Source organism: Herpailurus yagouaroundi, unplaced genomic scaffold (assembly GCF_014898765.1).
Source record: "Herpailurus yagouaroundi ecotype Mexico unplaced genomic scaffold, PumYag 166, whole genome shotgun sequence".
In the NCBI taxonomy this organism is placed as follows: Eukaryota; Metazoa; Chordata; class Mammalia; order Carnivora; family Felidae; genus Herpailurus; species Herpailurus yagouaroundi.
In genome coordinates, this window is record NW_024412407.1 from 10,501,648 (window position 1) to 10,523,740 (window position 22,093).

Sequence of the window (22,093 nt, forward strand, 5' to 3'; positions counted from 1 at the left end):
TCACACTGGTGCACCTGATCACCTGGGCAAGGTGCTCACAGCCAGTTTGTAGGAAAATACGAAGTTTAAAAATTTACAATGCAAATACTAACTTCCCTGGGCTACTGCGACTTGCTCCCTCAGGTGTCTGTGTGAATTTGCTTGACTACTCTTAGCTGGTCTATCCATTTCAATGGGTCTGTCCTCAAGGAAATGCAAAGTATCTTAACAAGCATGGACTAGTCAAGGGAAATCTTGATGTGTAATCACATTCCTCTTGAATCCGGGAAGAAGAATAGCTCAGCACCGAAAGGGAGATCACCGATGGCGCCAAGGACAGGCAGCCCTGTGCCGACATCTTCTGGGTCAGCAGCAATAACAGGCTTTGTCCTGGAACTGGACAACTGCTTGCAGGGTCAACAAAATGACTTTCTTCACCCAGAAGAGAGGGCTAGTCAGGCAGGAGATGGTGCCAGAAAAAATCCCTGAACACAGACAAAGTGGAGCGAAGCCATAGGGAGTGGCCTAGCTCAACTCAGTCCTGAGGCAGACTGCTGAGTCCTGAGGCTCGCCTCAGTCCTGAGGCTCGCCTGCTGCCGGTTTGCCATCTGGGATGCCTGAAAAGGCGCCTGTCGGAATCAGAAGGCTTCAGTTTATGTTCCAATTTTACTGCTGGCTATTGCTGTGACCTTGGAGCCAGGCAAATCAACCCTGTGCATTTCTGTTTTTCCATCAACAGTAAGTCAGGGCCACAGCCATGATAAAAACACAAACCCAAACAACAGAGAATTGCTTTGAGCACCACTGATACTCAAAATCCAATACGCAGCTTAAAGGCCACTGCTGGAAATAGCGGGTTTTTCCTCTGGAGAGGCTCTGTGTCTGACTCCCTGTGAACCCCTAGGTCTTCTAATGGCCTTCCTTTCCCTCCTTCTATCCAGAATTCTGCACAGCTACCGTATCAGAACATTCTCCCACCTACCAACACTTACCCTTTGGACCTAGATCTCCCAATGAAGGCAATTATTAATATCCTTGTTAGTTCATCATACCTCCCAAGTAGCATAAGACTTTAACCCAGTGAGAGTATCTTCAAGAAATAATCCAGTGTTAGGAATTCATAAAAGAGAAAAGAAATCAAAGCAGGGAATACTTTTATTCATCAGTGTCCTCTCAAATCATACTCCTCTCCCACCTAGGATTGTTGACCCTATTATTTGAACCATAATCAATTCCTATCAAGGTGGTTTTAAATGAATCAAGTGATCAAGCACTCTTCACTTTCAACGTTACCATAGTTTAACCAGCCATCAAGTTCCACCCAGGCTACTTCTATTTCATTAATCAGTGACGTGGTTTCTCTCAGCACCCTGTGCATGGCTCTGCGTGCTTCAATTCCATTGGATAGTTGCTTCCATAAGAAAGTTCTACCTTTACCTCCCATACGTGGGAAATGAGAAGAGGAAGAGGAGGCAATGATTGGACCTGGTAAGGAAAAGGTGCCTTGGCCTCTGATGATTCATCTATCAAGCACAATAAAAAGTATCCAGAAGGGTACCTGGTTAATAATTGCTTAATTACAGTGCTCTGAGTTAGTTTTAGTAAGTCCTTGAGGGTATCCTTTCACAGTGTTTGCATCCTCTATCCTATGGGAACTAGAGCAGCCAGGCAATCCTAGCACACTAAGAGCTGCAGCTGATTGCCCTTTAGTGCTAATGGACCACGATGACTGTGGCTGCAAACTAATGAAGGGGTGGGAGGAAATGGCCAGAGACCTGGGATTTGCAGCCTCATCTTCCTTTCCTGCTCTATAAGGACGTTAAAGCAGCATAAGTTTTTTGTAAAGGGCTACCAAGTTCACTAACTCTCAGACACCAAATTTACCTGGGAAGAGAGTGTTCCTTGGGGATTATTTTAATGCTAAATATCAATCCTTTCCCAGCCTACCTTTCTGAGCGTCTCCTATCAAAAACTTTGCTTTTCCTTCTTCTTCTTTCATTATTTTTCGCAAGCACTGGGGTAACATTTTTCTCTCACTTGAATTCTGTGGTTACTTCTAACCAAAATTATTTTACTCCACAAAAAAGAATTACATGTTCACAACTGAGGCGTAAGAAAAATGAAGATTTTTGGCATTCGGCATACATTGGTTGAGAATGAAGGTGGTAATAAACGTTTAAATATGACTATCATGAGTATCAAATTCAGTACTTTGAGAAGATAAAGCTTAAAATGATAGATACTCTAAGTAGCACTCAGCTCTGTATACAACATTTGTTCAAGTAATTCCGCCAAAATGAAGCCCCTATTTGAGAGTACAATACTTAAAATAATCAACTGCTGACAAGCACCCTCAGAAGTAATAAATATGCATTTTCGTAATGTCTTATCAACTATCAGGATAAACTTGAGGGTCATTTATACTATTTAGGTATTCATATCTCCAATTAACACAAAAAAGAGTATACCATACTCACACCATTACATTAAAATAATGCTTTTCCTTCCTAAACGTATCATTATAAATCTGTTTCTTCACGTTTTGATGCTCCTGTATCACCATGACTATCTTGCCCATACTTTCCGGGACATCTGAAATGTTTTCTATTTTGAAATGATAAAACCATATGCATAGCTCAAACACAAAGGAAAGAATTTCAGACTGGACTTAAAGCTAAGACAATAGAAAACAAACAAGCATTTAGCTTTATTAAACTCATGAGATGACAGAACATTGTTGAGATACTTGGTATTTTATGGAAAACTGCTTTTTTGTTAAAAGAGAAGAAAAAATCATGGAATTTGTCTTCTCAAATTTCTGGATGTATTGAGAACATTCTATTCAGAACTTCCTATTTGAAACTAAAACAGACCTAGGTAAAAGGAAATAGCAAACTCCTTAATATTTCACAGAATATAAACACAAGAAAAATACACTTTCAACACACATTCTTCTTTTAGAGATGTCTAGATCTCAGTCAAGCCCCTGTCTCTCTTTTTTTTAATGACTGGCTTCTAAAAACATCATGATTTCTATGCAGCTGGATGGATATCTTGGAGAAATCAAACATGTCAACAAAATGTTACTTATACTCAAGTGTAGGTCCATTATCCAGTTTCTGTAATTCTGAAATCCCAAGACTCTGATATTTATAACTGAATTGTTGGCAGGACATGACCAAACCTGAATTCACTCAGTAGCAAAGCCTAGTCCGAACTGAATTGAGGCTGTTTACAATCTTTACTCACACTACTTCATGTGAATAAGTATATAATCCAGCTATGGTTATGCCAATGTGTTTGATAGCAGAGTATGTCCTCAGCCCTGTAGGGCGAGCTCTCAACTACAGGCACATGCACTGAATTCTGAAACACATTTGGCCTCAAAGTTTAGATAAGAAATGGTGTGTCTGGATTCAGTTCAGTAAACCCATACTGTGCTGTTCTGAGCACTATTCAAGATAAATGGTCCATTGTCTGTGTTCTCATTACCTAAACCCACCATTTACTAAACTCATTATCCTCTCTAACTGGATTCTCCTACTGACTGACTTCTTCTCTTTTTTTTTTTTAATAAAATGATCACTCCCTTAGTCACTCACCCAATCTCCTAGTTACCTGTAACTTCACTCTTACTCTCACCTCCTCATATCCCATCAACGGGTGAAGTTCCATAAGGTTCCACGTGTCCCCATCTTGCTGCCCACTGTCCCAGCCCTATTCATGAGTGGCCTGAATGGCTGCAAGAGGCTCCAAAAATATTTTCCTTCTTCCCTTTCTACTCCCCTCACCTGCCCTTCTCTGATTCCCACTAGATTCTGCTTCATTCTGATTCATGAGAATCTTGTCATCGTCTCCCATCTTGTTCAAATATTTTTTTGATTCAAATACCACAATGGAAGAGATAAAGGGCACCTAAAGACCAAAGAAAGAATATGGACTCAGCCTGCCTTTGTAACACCTCCTGCTCTTTCTTAATGCAAACTTTTCACTCCCTTCAAAATGAGCACAACTTAGTTTTTCCCAACTCTAAAAAAAACTAAGTTGTTTTCATCTCTTCGGCTGACATCATCTACCCCATGACCTGAAATCTGTAATGAATTCTTTGCATCAGATCTGACTATTTTCATCCCACTCGTGCTTCAAACTGAACTCAGATCCCACGCTGGCAGCAAAGCTTTCTTTCACCTTCCCAGCCCACCCGCATCTCCTCTTGAATTCCCATAGCACCTACAGTCTGGACTATTCATTTGATACTTGATATGCACTTCCTTGTATTATCAGAGTAATTAATTTTTCATGCATATGTATCGTCTCTCTTTAACCAGATTTTAAATTCCTTGAGAGCAGAGACCACGTCTCATATTTTATGAATGAACAAATGAATACCCTTCTCGAGCTTACAATAAAAAGGTAACAATGGCAAAGACAACATGTGAAAGACCAACGAACATTAATTTATTCATTCAAATTTATCAAATATTACTACGTTCCAGGCATTGTGTTAGGCACTGAGGATTAAATGACAAGCAACTCGACCTAATCCCTGCCTCTGTGAGGCTTGTGGCATAGCTAGGAAACCAGACATTAATGAAACAATTATGCAAATAACTATATACGCAAATATGTATGCTTTAAAAAAGGAGCTGTGCAATATTAACAGGTTCAGAATCAGTTTCATATCCTATCCCTGTCAACTCATTCTGAGTCAGCCTGCCCTCCACCCATGTTAAGAAGAAAACTACAACTAACAGAGACTCTTTGTACGTTAGAAAACAAAAGGAAAAGAGGGAAGACAAATAGCAGGAGTAGATGTTTGAAAAGGACATTTGTCACAATCTTGATGTCCTAAGATTCATCCTTGGATCAGAAGGCAGTATTTAAACCCTGATCACTCTGCCCTCCACAGACTTACTGTCAGAGTATAAAAAAGCACAGAGCTGCTCTCATTCTTAAAAGTTACACTCTTGGGGTGCCTGGGTGGCTCAGTCAGTTAAGCAACCGACTTTGGCTCAGGTCATGATCTCATGGTTCGTGGGTTCGGGCCCCATGTCGGGCTCTGTGCTGACAGCTTAGAGCCTACAGCCTGCTTCAGATTCTGTGTCTCCCTCTCTCTCTGCCCCTCCCCTGCTCGTGCTCTGTCTCTCTGTGTCTCTCAAAAAATAATAAATGTTAAAAAAAAGTTACACTCTAAACTTTTATGAAAGTTTGATTTAAGATACAAGAATGTGAAATCCATTTATGCCTTTGCCACTTCACTACTCAGTGCCTCCTGTACAAACCAATGTAAAAAGAAAATTGTTTACCAGAACTTAGGGCAAGGAAATTCCAAAATTTAGTGCAGATTCCCCTGTGAAACTTGCAATGTTCATCATTTCTGGCATCCAAGCTATATAATATATCACATTTCCCCTTTCACCCAGGCTCCAAGAAAGCTCAAAACCAACAAGGTAACAAAACTCACAAAACTGAAAGATATTTAATTCTCTTCTTTTCTGTGGCCTTCATTTTCTATTCCTATTGTATTAAGCATATATGTTTTGGAAAAGCATTTCAATTCTGTCTTGGAATAAAAATGATTTCTTGAATAAGCTTATATCTTATATATAATATAAGCCTTATCATCAGAAATACAAGTCTTATCATCAGAAACCTTTGGATTTCTCTATTCATGGATTTCTCCAATGTATAATGTGTAATTCTCCAAAAGGCTAGGATGCATCACGCTTGTTTTTTAAACAGTGGAATCATCCACTGTTTAACAATGGAATCGTCCACTCCATTCTGTTAGACAGTATTTCGACAGAATTCAATTCTCATAAATCCAAATATAATACTCACCTCAACAAGATTCAATGTTAAATCTAAAGAAGCTTTTCTGAAACGTATCAATTCTCATTTCCCCTGTGCTCCTACATTATTTTCCACATTTGGGAAATTTGGGATCTGTGACCAGTCTGAAATCATAAAATTTAGTGCTGATAATGCAGGAAACCCAGCTCTCTCGTGTTATTCCAACCATACAGCAAAGGTGAGAGGGGAGCAACTTAAAATGCATTTAATCATTTGTGTCTCTGATAACATGCAATTTCCAACTTGCGTCACCATTTTGGTTTGGGACAATTCCCATTACAAATTATAAATCAGGAGGAGGCTTCATGCTGTTAATTAAATAGCCACAAAATTATAATCTTTATACCTCATAAAAATAAAATTCATAACCAACAAACTACATTAAATTATGTACTCAGAGAATTATCACTCTTCCTCATGCATGCTTTAAATTGGTCATATGGTATTGTCCTCTTGGAGACTACTAACAAGAGATATTCCATAATAAAATAAGTGAGGGAAGACTCACAAGTTAATGAAATGAAAGGAATACTGGCGTTCTATCGATATTCTTATTTGGCATTTCATAAGAGGATTAACAACAACAAAAAACTTTAACTGATGGCACAAAAGAATTTGGATTATCTTGTAAACCATTCCAATTTCTGTAACAAGAATTTCTGTGCTTGCCATTACCAATCCCACTCGTCCCTACATACACACTATCATCATCACCACCACCTACCACAAGCTTGCATCTGCAAACTGTTAAAGGCTTAAATATGGCCTCTTAAAAAAATGGATTATGTATAAATGCTAGTTATCTGGGAACCAGGAGGGAAACACTGATCACATTCCGAGCCAATAAGAACAATGCTTGTGCTGGGTTACATTTTGGATTCTTTTCAGTAATGCTGCGTGGCTGTCAGTTCCAGAGCACCCTGCTGTACTTGCTGTTGCAAGAAGACACAAATGGGAGCTGGAGGGAAGACAATATCTGACAGGAGGGAGTCAGAGAAAGTGTCGCACAGATCATGCTTAAACTTGGATGTAAAGGAAAAAGAGAAATCAACCAAGTTAATAAGAAGGGGATGAGCATGATGCCCAAGGGCGGGGTGGGGGAGGGCGCACAGGCAAAGGCACAGAAGCATGAGAAAACGCAGCAGATTGGAGAACCTGCAGATAATTCTGTACAATGTGGAATGTCAGGAGGCCAGATTTGAAGTCAGGCAGGGTAGATCATCAAGAGCTTCGGATATCAATCAAAGGAGTTTAGATTTTATTTTGTAGGTAATAGGAGCCATCTAGCCATGTAGAAAAATTATTCCAGTAGAAAATTTCAGAATTAACTGGAGAAGGGCAGAACTATTAGGAGCAAATGATTACCATTTTGGTTTTGTTTTTTTTAATTTTTTAAATGTTTATTCCTTTTTGAGAGAGAGAGAGAGAGAGAGAGAGAGAGAGAGAGAGAGAGAGAGAGAACGAGTAGGGCAGGGGCAGAGAGAGAGGGAGACACAAAATCCAAAGCAGGTTCCAGGCTCTGAGCTGTCAGCACAGAGCCCGATGTGGGGCTCAAATCCACAGACCACGAGATCATGATCTGAGCCGAAGCTGGATGCTTAACTGACTGAGCCACCCAGGTGTGCAAATAATTACCATTTTGTGAATGAAGAAAGAAATAATGGCAGTAAAGAGAGATGCAGAAAGATAGAAGGAGAAGACAAGTTTGGAGTTCATTCAAAAATTCAATCAGGAGTCCAGTTATCTTTCCACTTATCACCAAGATGTGCCAAAGGTTATCATTCCTTCTCTAATATCCCATATAATTTCATAAGGTTTTAGTAAGAAAAAAAAAGAAATTGCCAAATAGAAGTGATAAAGCTAACTACATTAGAAAATCTTTCCTATAGTAAGCAAAAACAAAAAAAAACTGGGGCACATTTTCGCACTATCTCAAAATAATTTGTACTCAACATAACACCCGAAATCTAGAGTGATTTTTCAGGGCTAAAGTACTTATATCAACAGGAGAATTAAAAAGGAAGCCATTACTGTTACATGATTTTAGTATAAAACACAAGATCTTATAACAAAATAATTTAACAAAATGTAGAAACTACAGAACCAAATGATCTTCCCTTATTATTAATACTATGACCCTGACTGTATGATTCTCAGTCAATCTCAATACAGGTAGATACCTTTTCTCCAAACTGGATATTTCGTCTAAGTTTGCCTTCCCTTTCTACGCGGAGAAAACTTCCTGAACAAATTATAAACACACCAAGACACTGTTTGTAACAGACATCTATGGTTTTGTCTCCCAGCACTCCTCACCCATTTTTGGAAACTGACCCTCTCCCACTTACCCCCCCACCCTTAACCTCTTCTATCCCTGTGAATGTTATGCATAGCACCATGCTTGTTCAATGTGTGGTCGATGGCCCAACTAACACCCCGTTCCTAGATACCCTCTCTGTCATGACCTGTCTCTGTACTTTACCTTCGCTCTCATAAAGGCCACGCCCTAGCTGGAAATCACCACTAAAGACTGGCTGTACTTCTGTTACAACATGGCATCTCACCACACCCATAAACCCCTTTCCCTCTTCTTACTTCCATTTCATCTGTTCAGTTTCACCCAATCTTCCAGCTTCTGTACACTCCTCCCAGACTATCAATCTTCCTTACCTCCTTTCCATGACCAGCCAGACCCCTGTTAATCAAAACAATAACTTTTTTATTAGAACCTTCCATTTATTTCCCATCCTTTGTTTCCAATACAGCAAGCCTGAGCAGTCCCCACCCAGATGAATCACTCTCAAATTCTGTTCCAGGTGACTGAGCTCTCATAAAGAAAAATGCTTAGCAGTTCAGATCGATGTCATTCCAGTTCATAATGGCTAACCCCAACAAGCCCTCCGTGATCATCAGTAATGCTTCTGTTTGTTCCTAGGCAGGTGATAGCTATATTCCCTAGGGTCGCTGTTCCAAACCTTAACCACTTTCTTAAACCTCCTGCATCATCCAATCATTCCACCTTTATCTTTATTTATTTTTTTTTATCTTTAGCTCTTCCTTGTTCATAGTCAAACAGAGATCATCAGGTGGTAGGCCACTTACCTCTCTACTCCCCCACCCCAATGGACCTATCAGAATATCAAACTTTATCTCTCTCATGAAAATTTCTGAGGAACTGGAGTCTCTCTTCCTGTCCCCACTAAGGCCATTATTTCTACCTGTGTCCTAAGTCACAAAGCAAAGAAGCTTTCAGAGTTGCTCTCCTCCTCTGTCTTTATCTTCACTTCAGCCTAGCTCTTTCCCCCAAAATGACAAGCAGATCAATTAATCTCACTCCTCAAAACCAGCACCACCCACTGCCACGCCCAACACAATCTTTCCATGGTCCTTCTTCCATTTTTAGCTACTTCCTATCTCCTTTCATTTCCTCACCAAACTTCTTGAAACTATGTACATATATAATAAACATAAAATATGTACCTTTTATAAATGTATGTAATAGAAACAGAGGACAATAGTTTAAGGAGTAGAGATTGCAAAGAATACAGAATTAATACTATGTGTGTGTATATCTATGTTTCAATTTGTTTTTTCCTGAAACAATTGCCATCTGTTTCTAGCCAAACTTCTAGATTAAAAATACCTACAGTGTGTCACCTATGATCTTATAATTACTAAATTCAATGTTTTATTACCAAGTTCTCTTACTAACTGGCCCAGCAGCATTTAAAACTTTCTTTTCCCAGTAACACTTATCACCTCTTTGCATAGTACATTAATTTGTTTTCTGTCTTTCTCCCTCCTACAGGATGTAAATTGTTATAAGGGCACAGTCCCTACTTTTTTGATTCACTCTCTAGAATAGTTCCTGGTATGTAATCAGTGATCAATGAGTATTTGTTGGATAAATATCACCCAACTCCTGACCAAAATCAATTAGGCAAAAGGTGGAAAACACACCCAAACTGGGTCAACATCAGGCTCTTTTCTGAGAGTTTAAACTTAGGACCAAGAGAGTCAGGTCAGTCTCTATGAGTAGATATAAAGTGATCTTTAATGTGAACACAGAATAAAATAGATATGTTAGAGAAATTGTCACAAAGAATATCCTGACAGAATTCAAGCCCCTGGTTTCATTTATCCCAATTACCAAAATGAATTTTATCCTTGATCTTTGAGAAACAGCTCAGTACCCTTATAGTAAATTACCTTTTTTTCTGGCTTGAAGTATTTTGGTGTTTTTTTCTTTGTCTATTGCTTACTATCAAAGGATTCTGTGCTAATATACTGTTCTGTGTTTGAACAGGCTCAAAAATAAACATCCTCAAGCCAATGTTCAAAATAAAAACAAAAAAGGAAAGAAAAATGGTAAAAAAGTTAGAGTTGCCATGCTTATTTTCAGAATGAATAATATATGTAAATATATGAGCAATGGTTAAGCTACTTTAATGAACTCATGGTATGACATGAAGGCAAACTCTTCGTGATAACATACTTAGGTACTGTTTATGGGAAAAGAGCTATTTTCATGTCTTCTCTAAAAAGATTACACACACATTAATTTAGGCTCTAAAGCCGTTTTTTGAAATTAAGTTTAGGACTACTTTTACCTCATGTTAATTTTCCTGAGGCCACAGCAAAGTACACCACTGGGCAAAGAGCAGCAGAAGAACCCAGCTCCAACAGCTCACAGCAAATTAAGGCTAGAGGGAAAACTAAAATGCATCCTAAACTGGCATTTAGAAATAACAGGGCTCTATCTTGAAGAATAGAATTCAGTCATTATCAACCTTACATTTCACGGGTACTTACCAAACAAACGCTGATGGAACAGAAATTTGCCAGCTATTAGTCCTATGAGAATGGCAAGTAGCCATAGAAGCACCTTCAGGATCCTCCAGCCAACTCCTCTAGGGTATTTATTTGTTACAAATGAAAAACAGTTTCCAACAACAATAACATTGGCTTCTGTTTGGCTATGAGAAACTGGGTCCTCGGCAAATATTAAGAAGTTAAAGAAGATCACCAAGTAAGCCACGATCAAGCGAGACCAGGGATGCTGGAAATAATAACGAAAGTCTTTACCCATCCTTCAAAACTTCAATTCCGCTGTTTACCTGTGTAAGAAAAGATACATAGGGTTAGAGCAGGAGAACAAATAGTCTCTCTTCCTATTATCTGTTCTGATTCGTAACAGCTCTATAAACAGGTATTTAGAAAAGATGCTACCAGGGGCTCCTGGGTGGCTCAGTGGGTTAAATGTCCAACTCCTGATTTCAGCTCAGGTCGTGATCTCACAGTTAATGAGATCAAGCCCCGCATCAGGCTCTGTGCTGACAGTAAAGCCGGCTTCAGATTCTGTGTCTCCCGCTATCTCTGCCCCTCCCCAGCTTGCTCTCTCACTCTCTCTCTTTCTCTGTCAAAAAATAAATAAACATTAAAAAAAATTTTTTTTAAAGATGCTACCTGGGGGCGCCTGGGTGGCGCAGTCGGTTAAGCGTCCGACTTCAGCCAGGTCACGATCTCGTGGTCCAGGAGTTCGAGCCCCGCGTCGGGCTCTGGGCTGATGGCTCGGAGCCTGGAGCCTGTTTCCGATTCTGTGTCTCCCTCTCTCTCTGCCCCTCCCCCGTTCATGCTCTGTCTCTCTCTGTCCCAAAAATAAATAAACGGTGAAAAAAAAAAAAATTTTAAGATGCTACCTGTTCCTCTCATGGTCCCAAGTCATGTCTGAGATTGAGGAAAGTAAATATTGTCCCTTCGCTGGCATCTAATCATACCTCTGACCACATGGGAGATGTGGAAAAGAAGAATAAAAGAGCAGGGGGAGAAGAGACATGAGAGGGCAGAAGAAGATTGTCCAAAATCGGGGTGGGGTGATGACTGAGATGACCTGTAGAGGTCACCCCAGGAGGAAATGCAGGGCAAAAACACAACACAATGCTTTTCCTCTTTTAGATTACTATTTTTAGGTTACAATCATAATATAGAGTCGTTTAAAAAATGAAAGCAATGTAGAAGCAAACTGAGCACATAGGAACAAAAAATAAACATCTTCCTCTGCCCCAATCCCTCTCCTCAGCATGATCCCTTAATAATCTGTACTCTCAGACCTTTTCCTATATGTTGTGTATGGACTTTTATACAAAGGTTCATAGACTAGTTGTCAAATAATTTCAACACAGAATAAGTCTTATGAAATAGCTGAGTCTATAGTACAGTAGTGAGTTACATGCAGGAGGGACTGGACAGTTCTGCTTGTGGGAAGTGAGGAAAAAGGGGAAGACTGCACAGAGGACAAACCCAAGTTCAGGGCTGAAGGATTAGTAGGAATTTTTCCCCAGTGGAGAAGGCAAGAATGCTCAATCTAGGCATTTGGAAAGGCACAGAGGCATTGCAAAATACATACTATGCCTCTATCTGTGGGTCCTAACCTCGAGGTGCATTGAGAGTAAAGAGCTTTCTTAAAACTCTTTTGTGCAGACCCCACTTCCAAAATCTTGCTCACCTCCTCCTTTCTCTTTGGGAGGCAGCCTGCCTATAAAGAACACAAGCCTACATTAGATTCACCAAGGCTGTGACTGGTTGTTATTAAGTCTATCCAATTGTGGGATGCAGTTTTGGTGAACCCATTTGGTGCTCAGACTAAGCTATATCTCTATGATTTCAGCAACAAAGCTGAATAAAAGCTGAGATCAAAGCATAACAATAAAACTGAATAAAAGCTGAGATCAAAACATAACAATAAAGGTAGTAATGTCACTGAAATCTGCCAATTCTTTTCTCTCCTTTCTCAATTTGTTTAGAACTGGGAGAAAAAAGGGACCCTTACAAAGCCTACAGCATATGACATCCAGGCTCTGTGTTGGATGTCTACATGCATCATTAAATTATTTTTATCATAACAACCTTCTGAAATACCATCATTATCATTCCCATCACCTCATTTTACAGGGAGGGAACTGAGGCTCACACAGATTATGTAACTGGCCCAAAGTCAGCCAGCAGAGCTCTTATCTGAGCCTCTGAAGTCAACTGTAGAGCCAAATCACCCAGTCAGTTCCAGGCATTTCCCCTGCCTTAGAAAGACACAGGTCCCAGCCCCAGGGATGTCACCCCTTGAATGCTTTCTGGAGACACATTCTTCTCCAGAGATGATTATATTAACTCTATAGAGTATACTTCTATACCCAGGCAAAAAATATATAAGTGGAAGAATCCTTCACAAATCCTGAGCACTTTGGTAAATTGATAAATTTCCCATTGACAAATATTCTCATTTCCACATGACTAAAAGCACAAAGATCAAGCCACAAGCCTGAAGTAACTCTAAGTCAATGGAAGACCTGAGAATAGGATCCCAGGCTCCCAAGTCCTGTCCAACACTCTGGGGTGATGGATATCAATCAAACCCACAATCTAAGTTAATGAAGACTTGTCTTAACTATTTCAGAAAAGCAATGTAAACACACAAAAGGACTGGAAATATAACTCAGTAAAACAGATAGTCTCTGTGCCTTCTAAGCAATTTCAAGTCCCTCGTGATCTTTGTGAATACTCTGAAATGTCTGTTCCCAGGGGCTGCGGCTCAGACAACTTAGAAATGGCGACTGCACAAGGATTTTTTTCCCTTTTTATGTTTATTTTTGAGACAGCATGAGCAGGGAAGGGACAGAGAGAGAGGGAGACACAGAATCCCAAGCAGACTCTGGGCTCCGAGCTGCCAGCACAGAGTCCAACCCAGGGCTCAAATTCACGAACTGCAAGATCATGACCTGAGTGGAAGTAGGATGCTTAACCGACTGAGCTACCCAGGCACCCCAAGATTTTGTTTTCTAATGTGAAGTTCATCACCCAGTAAGTATAGCAGTAGTTGGTTATCACATGAAAGAGAGCAAAGTGGTGAAGAACAAAAATGAGCATCATGCATTTTCATGATACTCAGTATGCAAGGATGCCAGAATGAGTTGTCAATTCAATTTCATGCAATGTTTTTAGAAATGTCCAAAGACCGCTATCACGAGTGACTACATAGAAATCATCTCAAGGCCAATGAGTCTTGAAGCAGGACTCACTCCTACATGCCCATCAGAACAGGGCATGAGTAACATCTATGAAGTTAAACAGGTTTCTAGGTTGCTTCTCTTACCAATGCAGAATTCTCCTGTAGTTGTCCCACCACCTCCTTTCCCCCCCACCCACATACAAGCAAGGCAGCAGGATTCAGAACACTGAATACATAGGATCTTGATTGCTTATTGAATAAATGCTTTGTGAAGGGTTAGCATATACTTATTTTATCATTGTTGTTTTTAACTTTAGAATCTTGTTTAGTGAGCTATGTAATGTCCACGTGCCCAAACTGAATTAGAACATTCAAAAAAGTTGGGAGACAGCTGTTCCTCTCCAGTACTTATATTATTTCAAGACAGAGAACTGTAGAGTTGAGCAACAATCCTGTACTTGTTGACCTGAACTCCCACAGGCATGCTATGAATGGTACCATCACCCCCAGGTTACACGTAAACAAAGATCAGAGTGGTTGCTGCCTATCCACATCCAGGAAGTGGAAGAGCCAGCATCTGAATCCAAATCCATTCCTAGCCCTTGATCTAATATATCATAAAGCTGGAAGTGTTTCTTCCAATAAATATTTCCCATCAGGTCTGCAGGCTAGTCTTTATTTCCACAAACAGATTCAGTGACTCACAGACCAGCGGAATTACTGGTCTATTTTATGCTAAACATGGCTGATATTTATTCTTGTTTCATATGCCAAAGCTGAAGTGAGGTCTTCCAGGGGGTCCCAAATTTCAAAGCCTACATAATAACTTGAATGAAACTTCTACTTATTCCCACTTCCTGACTTCATCCACAAGGTCACCCAAAGCTTGCCTAGTCATCTCAGCCCTAGGTACCAGGCATGCAAAGCACCAAAACTGTTTTCAGTTCTGTAGTTCACATAAAGCAATATGATCATTCAGTGACTCTAGTGCTAATAATCCAGGATTGAAATGGTTCAAACTGACTATGCTACACAGTATTCATAGTTTACAAACCCTTTTAATTTCTTTAAACTCAATTCTGCCACCAAAGCTGAGCTTTTATCTTAAATAAATGTGATCTATCTTAGGTCTTAGTATATTATAGTAAAATTATCGATTTATGTGTTTGTCCCCCTCACTGGGTCATAAGATCCTCAGTGAAGGGCTGTTCACTTCCAGGGCACAGCACGGGGACGGGCTCAAAGTGGGCAATCGATGGACATCTACTAGATGGGGAGGGGTGATCGGTACACTTAGAAAGAGAAGCCTCCTTATTGTTCAGGCAAGATGAGGAGACACAGCAACCTGCCATTACCTTTCACTAACAAAAAAAAGGAGAAAAAAAGCACTGGAACCCAAAAATTGCCACGCTGACTCACCACTGATCCCACCCAACAACATCTCATTTTACACAGATTCTGCATTATCATCATTATCACTAGGGCTAACATTGAGTACTTAACCATATACCAGGACACTATGCTAATGAGCTTTACAAATTTTATTTAAATTGCACAGCAGCCCAATGAAGAAAATACTCTTATTTTCACAAATTTGAACCTGAGACCTACGAATCTGTAATTTGTACCAAATAACAAAATGGGTCTGGGCCAAAACCAGGATACAAATCCAAGCCACTTGTCATTAACGCTCTACACCAAGCCTTCCCACGTAAAGGAAAAAATTCCAAAATCTTACCCATTACGTGTTGGTTAGGAAGTTTCTGATAACGAATCTGTGTGATATAAAAGATTCACAGTACTTCTAGGATGAATGAGTCTACTCATACTATTCCAGCGGACCTGGCTAGCATGATCAGAAAGAATCGGGGTCACGTAACTGACTACAGGATTGCTTGAATTTTGTTCTTCTCTGAGCATCAAGTGTAAGTAGTTGAGTTGATCTGCTTGTTCTTTTGCAATGCATCACTGATGCTCATTCTGTGATTTTCCAACTACGCCTAAAAAGAACACATCTCTGAGAGCTAGATTAATCCACACCATTCACTTCCCTCTTGTAAGTAATGACATGATTAGGTAGATGTCACTACCAGTATCTTGGAAGCCTCTGCTTTTCCACATTATAGCAGTGATTGAAGAAGTTGGTTGGCTACAGGCTAGAACTTTACACTCTGATAATCCACAGGCCTCCAGTCATGGTTTCCAGCTCTAGATGGACTAATATTTATCATAGATATTAGGAATCCTATACATCTTACTACAAGTATTGTATTTCGGCTAATCTAAAGGCAAAGAATGAAGAGGTATTCAAAGGAAAAATGGGAAAGAGGTAAGGATACTCAAGTTGGGAGGGCACTGAACAAAGGCAGAGAAGAGACTTTCTTCTTCATCTGTAGGAGGTGCATCTGGAGTTTTGTGTGGCTGGAGCACAGAGTGCTTGAGGGCATCTTGTGAGAGGCAAGGATAATTTGGGGCCAATTCAAGGAACATAGGCAAAAGTGTTGTTGTGTATTTTACTGAATAGAGACCAGAGAATGAAAAGTTTCAGAACTGAAAAGTAATATAACTGACTAGAGCAGAATTTGGGAGAGAATTCTCTGTCAGCTTAGATCATGAAAACTTGGTATGAGGCATAATGAAAGTAGGGAAAATAAGTTTATAGGCAACTTCAACAGTTTAAGTAAAAGATAATCAGGTCATGGACTACAACAAAATAGACCCCCCAAGAATCGTTGTAATAATCTGACTGAACCAGAGTACCCTGCCTCCATCACTTATTAGAGTCTTTACGAATAAAGGCAAACACTGAAGGAGGGTGAATTTCATTTTTCTCAGAAGGGACCCTGGCTCAGGCAACAGTTCTTACATAATAACAAGTCTGATTAAGATGGAGGACACCCTTGGGGCGCCTGGCAGGGGCACCTGGGTGGCTCAGTCGGTTAAGCGTCCGACTTTGGCTCAGTTCATGATCTCACTGTTCATGAGTTCAAGCCCAGTGTCAGGCTCTGTGCTGACAGCTCAGAGCCTGAAGCCTGCTTCAGATTCTCCCTCTCTCTCTGTCCCTCCCCTGCTCATGCTCTCTCTCTCTCTCTCTCTCAAAAATAAACATTAAAAATTTTTTTAAAAAGATGGAGTTTACCCTTACATTTTTAAAAATTGGGCGCCTGGGGAGCTTACTCGATTGGGCATCTGACTTCAACGCAGGTCATGATCTCACGGTTTGTGAGTTCGAGCCCTGAGTCAGGCTCTGTGCTGACAACTCAGAGCCTGGAGCCTGAGACACAGATTCTGTGTCTCCCTCTCTCTCTACCTGTCCCCTGCTTGTACTCAGCCTCTCTCTGTCTCTCAAAAACAAATAAACATTATTTTATTTAAAAAAATTTTTTTTTTAAGTTATGGATGCATCTGGAAAAGTCCTTGATGAATTAATGCTCTACAAAAGACACTACTACTGGCCAGGTAGAGTACACTGAGTGCACAGCCCTGCGAATACAGGTCTCGGCATCTAGTAACACCTAACCAGGTAACGTGCACAGGGCACTTCCATTGTGAAGGGCACTGGTCTAAAATAAAAAAAGAATCTCTCCAAGTTTTTTGAAGCTCCTTAGCATTTATGTCTGAAAATTCACCTGGAACCTCTCTTAGCTCTTATTAAAGGGCTTTGAAAAGATGACTGTGCCAAGAGTATAAACTGTAGCCTGGCACCTTGAATCCAATCTCTTGAAAAATAATTTTTAAAAAGACTTCCAGTACTTTACTTTTTGTGGTATGCACTTTGTGACACATACAGCTGTACTTTGGGCCATTCTTGGCTGTTTTAGTACAAGACAAAGTTAAAGGCTACAAGACAAAGAAGAGCCTCCTTTCTTCAATTACCCTAGTTGTAGCATAGTATTTAAAGTTCTTTGCAGTTCACAGAACACTGTTTACAATCATTTCATTTAATCCCTAGGATAATTGCTTTTAAAATTCTATGTCCAGGGGAGCCTAGGTGGCTCAGTTGGTTAAGTCCCCGACTTCACTTCAGGTCATGACCTCACAGTTTGTGAGTTCAAGCCCTGCATCGGGCTCTATGCTGACAACTCAAAGCCTGGAGCCTGCTTTGGATTCTGTGTCTCCCTCTCTCCTTGCCCCTCCCCTGCTCGCACTCTGTCTCTCTCTCTCTCAAAAATAAATGAGCATTAAGAAAATAATAAAATAAAATAAAATAAAATAAAATAAAATAAAATAAAATAAAATAAAATAAAATAAAATAAAATTCTACCTCCAAAAGGCAGACACAGTTTAAAACTGTTTAATATTTTTTCCTTAAAAGATAAATAAGGATAGCAGCCTATATTTATATCACATTTTACCTTTTAGTGTTTTTAATGGGCAAAATCACACCATTAGAATGACACTAAAATGATTCAAAGGAATCAGGAGCATGAGTTTTTCAAAGGGCAGCCTGATGTGCTGGGAGGAATATGGTCCAGTTCTAACTGCTACTTACTAGCTCTGTGACCTTGGGCAAATGCCTAACCTCTTGGAGATTCCACTTCTTCGCCAGTAAAATCCCAGTAAAAATACTTCACTCAGAGCACTGTAGTGAAGACCTAAGGAGATTTCATCTGTAAAGTGCCTGGTCATTTCCAGCCACTTCCTACCCTGAAGGCCACTGTTAAAATACAAACGGGTCTTGGTCATTCCCACTAATAATGAGCATGATGGTAATAGCACCTACACATTACATTTACGGAGTGATTTTTTATGTTATTCTCACCATTAAAGTATTTTTAATGCAACTGTACAAGGTAAAGGATGAATGCTATCCTTACTGTGCAAATACTGAAGCTGAGGCTCAGAAAGCTTAAGCTACTTGTCCAAAATCGTATTTAGAAAGTGTTAATTCCATGATAACATTCATCATTCATTTGTTCAACATTTACCAGTTGCTTATTTGTGCCAGGCACTGGCCTACCCATCAGGGTTGCTAACAGATGACACTCCTGTTGTTTTGCATGTTACAGTCTCACTGAGGGAAACAGACATTAAACAGAAAAGAAAATAGATACATAATATTTTAAAAAGCTGTAAGGTGATGGAGGAAGTTACTGGGGAATGTCAGGGAGGGAAATTAAAGTAGGCTTCACTATAAAGTGACATTTGGACAGAACCTCAAGGAAGGGAGGGAAGCAAGCAGGTATCTGGGAAAGAGGGACCTAGACACAGAGAACAAAACATTGCAAAAATCTGTGCTGAGTGAATGATTAGCACATTTAAGGAACAGCAAAAAAGCTAGTGTGACCGGATAGACTGGGATGCAGGGGAGTGTGAAAGGAGATGGAGCCTGCAAGGTAGCATCCGATTGTGAGGTGGCCTTTAGTGATCTGGCCTTGAGGCCGTCCAATGTGTGTGGGCTTTCCCTTGTGTGATTCGGGAAACAGGAGACTGAGTGATACATGTGAGTTACATGTCAGAAGGGCCACATTTCTGTCTGGTGGTTGGAAATGTATGAACTTCTAGACATTTAAACAGAAGAGCTGACGACAGTTACGTGATGGATTGGATGTGGACAGGGCCTGGCAAAACCCAGACTGGAACTGCCATTTCCTGAGAGGAACACCACTGAAGCAGACATGGACAGCACAATAATCACTAACATTTCTTAGTGCTTTTTATATGTTAGGCAAGTACTTTTCATTCAGTACCTCAATTAGTCCTTATACCAGCCCTTTGGCTTTACCAATAAAGGAGTGGAGACTCAGAAAGGTTATAATCTGCCCAAGGTCATATAGGTACCAACCAGTGGAAGCAGGAGAAGTACCTCTATGACCTCAAAGTCAAAATTCTCAATAACTACTATGGTCCCTACACCGAGAAGTATAAAATACAGACTAAAGTTCCAATGGGAAGGAAGCAGGGGCACTAGGAACCATTAAGTACTAGGTGATAACTTGTACCTAGTAGGCATTCAACAAATATTTGCTATTGAATTAATAAATGAAAAAAAAAATTATGGATCATGATGGGATAATGAACCAGCCTTGAGTAAGAAGAAAAAAAAAAAAACAAAAAACACTGAAGATTCCATTCCAGAGAGAACAAACTCTGGATAAGGGGATATTCAAGTCTATAAAAGGACACATGGCAGAAAAATGGAGAAACCCAATATACATTTGCCTGGACCAGCCCTAAGGTCTTGGTATATTATCCTGAAATGTTAGGTGAAAGGCAGGCATGAGGAGATTACATATAGCATTCTACATAATGCGAACGCTTAATACAGGTTTTAAAAACACAAATCGCAATAATAACAGAACTAAGTTGGAACTTCTTGCTTTTGGTCCAATACCAGAGACCACACAGCCTTTTAAATAAAAAGCAACCTTTTAAGTCAATCAATGAAACCACCCTAAGTGACTTTACATAGATACCAGGATGGTATTTGTAGTACCCTTGCTAATTTAGAGGATCATATCCATAAATCCCTTCCTAGACTTTCTCTTCATATCGTTTTCAACCTTTAAATGAATTTCTTTCCTTGTTCTTATCCTGCAGTCTTTGGTATAACAAAGTTCTAAACCACGCAAGTTTTTAAAACAGAGAAGCTGAAGCAAAGTAGGTCTGGAGTTCTCTCTAATTAGTTAACTTTTCATTAAAATGGCAAAGTATTTATGAACACTTTCATGTCATAAAGTTGAAACATATTCACCAATTAATTCTTTAAAAATGCTTAGAGCTCTTTTTAGCGATATCTGTTTATGATAAAGAATCTAAACAAACACCAAAGAAAATAATAGTTCAAGAATAAAGTAAAATTCATTCATATCTGAAATTATTTTTTAAATAGCTGGCAGTTTAAAGAAGCATATTAAATAAAATAGACAAGTATTGGTTTCTGAGCAAAGGATCAAATGGAGGTGGAATGGGAGTGGGTATAAACACCCAAGTTAAAATTTCAAAATCCATACTTGCTTTTAAACTACATAGATGGGGGAGGGGGCGGTGTTAGGAAGTGTAGGCATGGTAAAAAATTAAAAACTTTACAACAAAAATAGTTCTTACAGAGATTCTACTATTCTTTATATTCAATAAATTGTAAGGAATGTTTTCTGAAGACAAAACTAAACCCTGAAATCTTCCTAGAAGTCCTTCTATGGATTTCAAACAGTATGTCATTTATAATGAGGGGTAAATATATTTGTTCAACATACCCTTTTTTTTGGTTCATTAGACACACAAATACTAAAACAAGCATGTGATGTTTACTACCCTCTCTCACACCCGTACACAGAGTTCATTGTTCCACAGAGGGTAGAATGAATAATGGTAGCCCAAGTGTTACCACATGGACCTACCACACTTGTGGGCCTATGGCATTTTCAAAAATAGGAATCGCCAAATAGCTTTCTTTAGCCACAATAAAGTTAGTAAACACTCAAGTTTTGTTTTTTTGCTTTTTTGCTTTTATGGAGAACGCCCCAAAACAGCAACCTGTTAATTTAATTAACAAACAATACGTAGTGCTTCTCCAGCGCTCCCGTGCTAGTAATCAGCGAAGCGAGGAAAGTTCAAGGTCTGTCCTGGTAACCCTGGGAGCCCCGGAGTTCCAGGGTTCCTCACCGACAGCCTTCCACCTAGGAGTCTCAACTGCCCTTTCGCAAAAGGACCGGTGCATCCGTTACCGCCTCTTCCCACCCCCCAACCCCCACGCTTGACACTTTACCCTGCCTCCTGGCGTGCCATCCTCGGGAACCGAGGAAACGCGCCGGGGGAACTGGGGGACAGGGGGCCGCGGCCGCTTCCGCATTCGCGGGCAGGGACGAGGGGGCGGCCGGGCTAGCAGGGCTCCGCTGCGGCCGGCCCGAGCGGCGGGGGAGGCGCGCCCAGCGCCCGGGCCCGCGTACTCACCGGCTGGGGCCGCGCGGGCGCGGGGTGTCTGCAACACCGGAGAGCCGGGCGAGCACAGCCCTCCGCCGCGCCGGCGGCCTCGCTGGGAAGAGCGGCGAGACGGCCCGCCGGCGTCGCTGCCGCCGCTGCTGTCACCGAGCTATAAATACCGGCTCGGCCCACACTCGCCGCCGCCTACGCCGGGCGCCCTCCGCAAAGTCCGCCGGCCGCGGGCCGGGCAGCCGGGGCGCAAGGGCGACGGCGACGGCGCCGCGCAGGTGACCGCGATGGCTCCAGCTGTTCGGCAGCCTCCGCAGCTGGAGGCATGGCCTCCCGCCGCCGCCGCCCCCGCCCTCCCGCTCCCCTCCCGCCTGCGCCGCGGGCCGA

The 22,093-nt window shown here is 40.8% G+C and overlaps 1 protein-coding gene across 4 annotated transcripts in view; it reads right to left on the reverse strand.

Annotated features, from left to right (window-relative positions):
- TMEM117 (transmembrane protein 117) overlaps positions 1 to 22,066 on the reverse strand; it is a 508,588-nt gene extending 486,522 nt beyond the window's left edge. The window contains exons 1-2 of one of the 4 annotated variants that reach the window (XM_040488381.1): positions 21,728 to 22,058; positions 10,645 to 10,949 (exon numbers count right to left, since the gene is read on the reverse strand). In XM_040488381.1, the coding sequence (XP_040344315.1) occupies positions 10,645 to 10,921 (277 nt within the window). In that variant the 5' untranslated portion in view covers positions 10,922 to 10,949; positions 21,728 to 22,058. Of the gene's footprint in view, positions 1 to 10,644; positions 10,950 to 21,542; positions 21,567 to 21,727 lie in introns of those variants that run through there. The other 3 variants (XM_040488382.1, XM_040488386.1, XM_040488383.1) reach the window with 3 other exon arrangements.
- Positions 22,067 to 22,093: the final 27 nt, after the last annotated feature.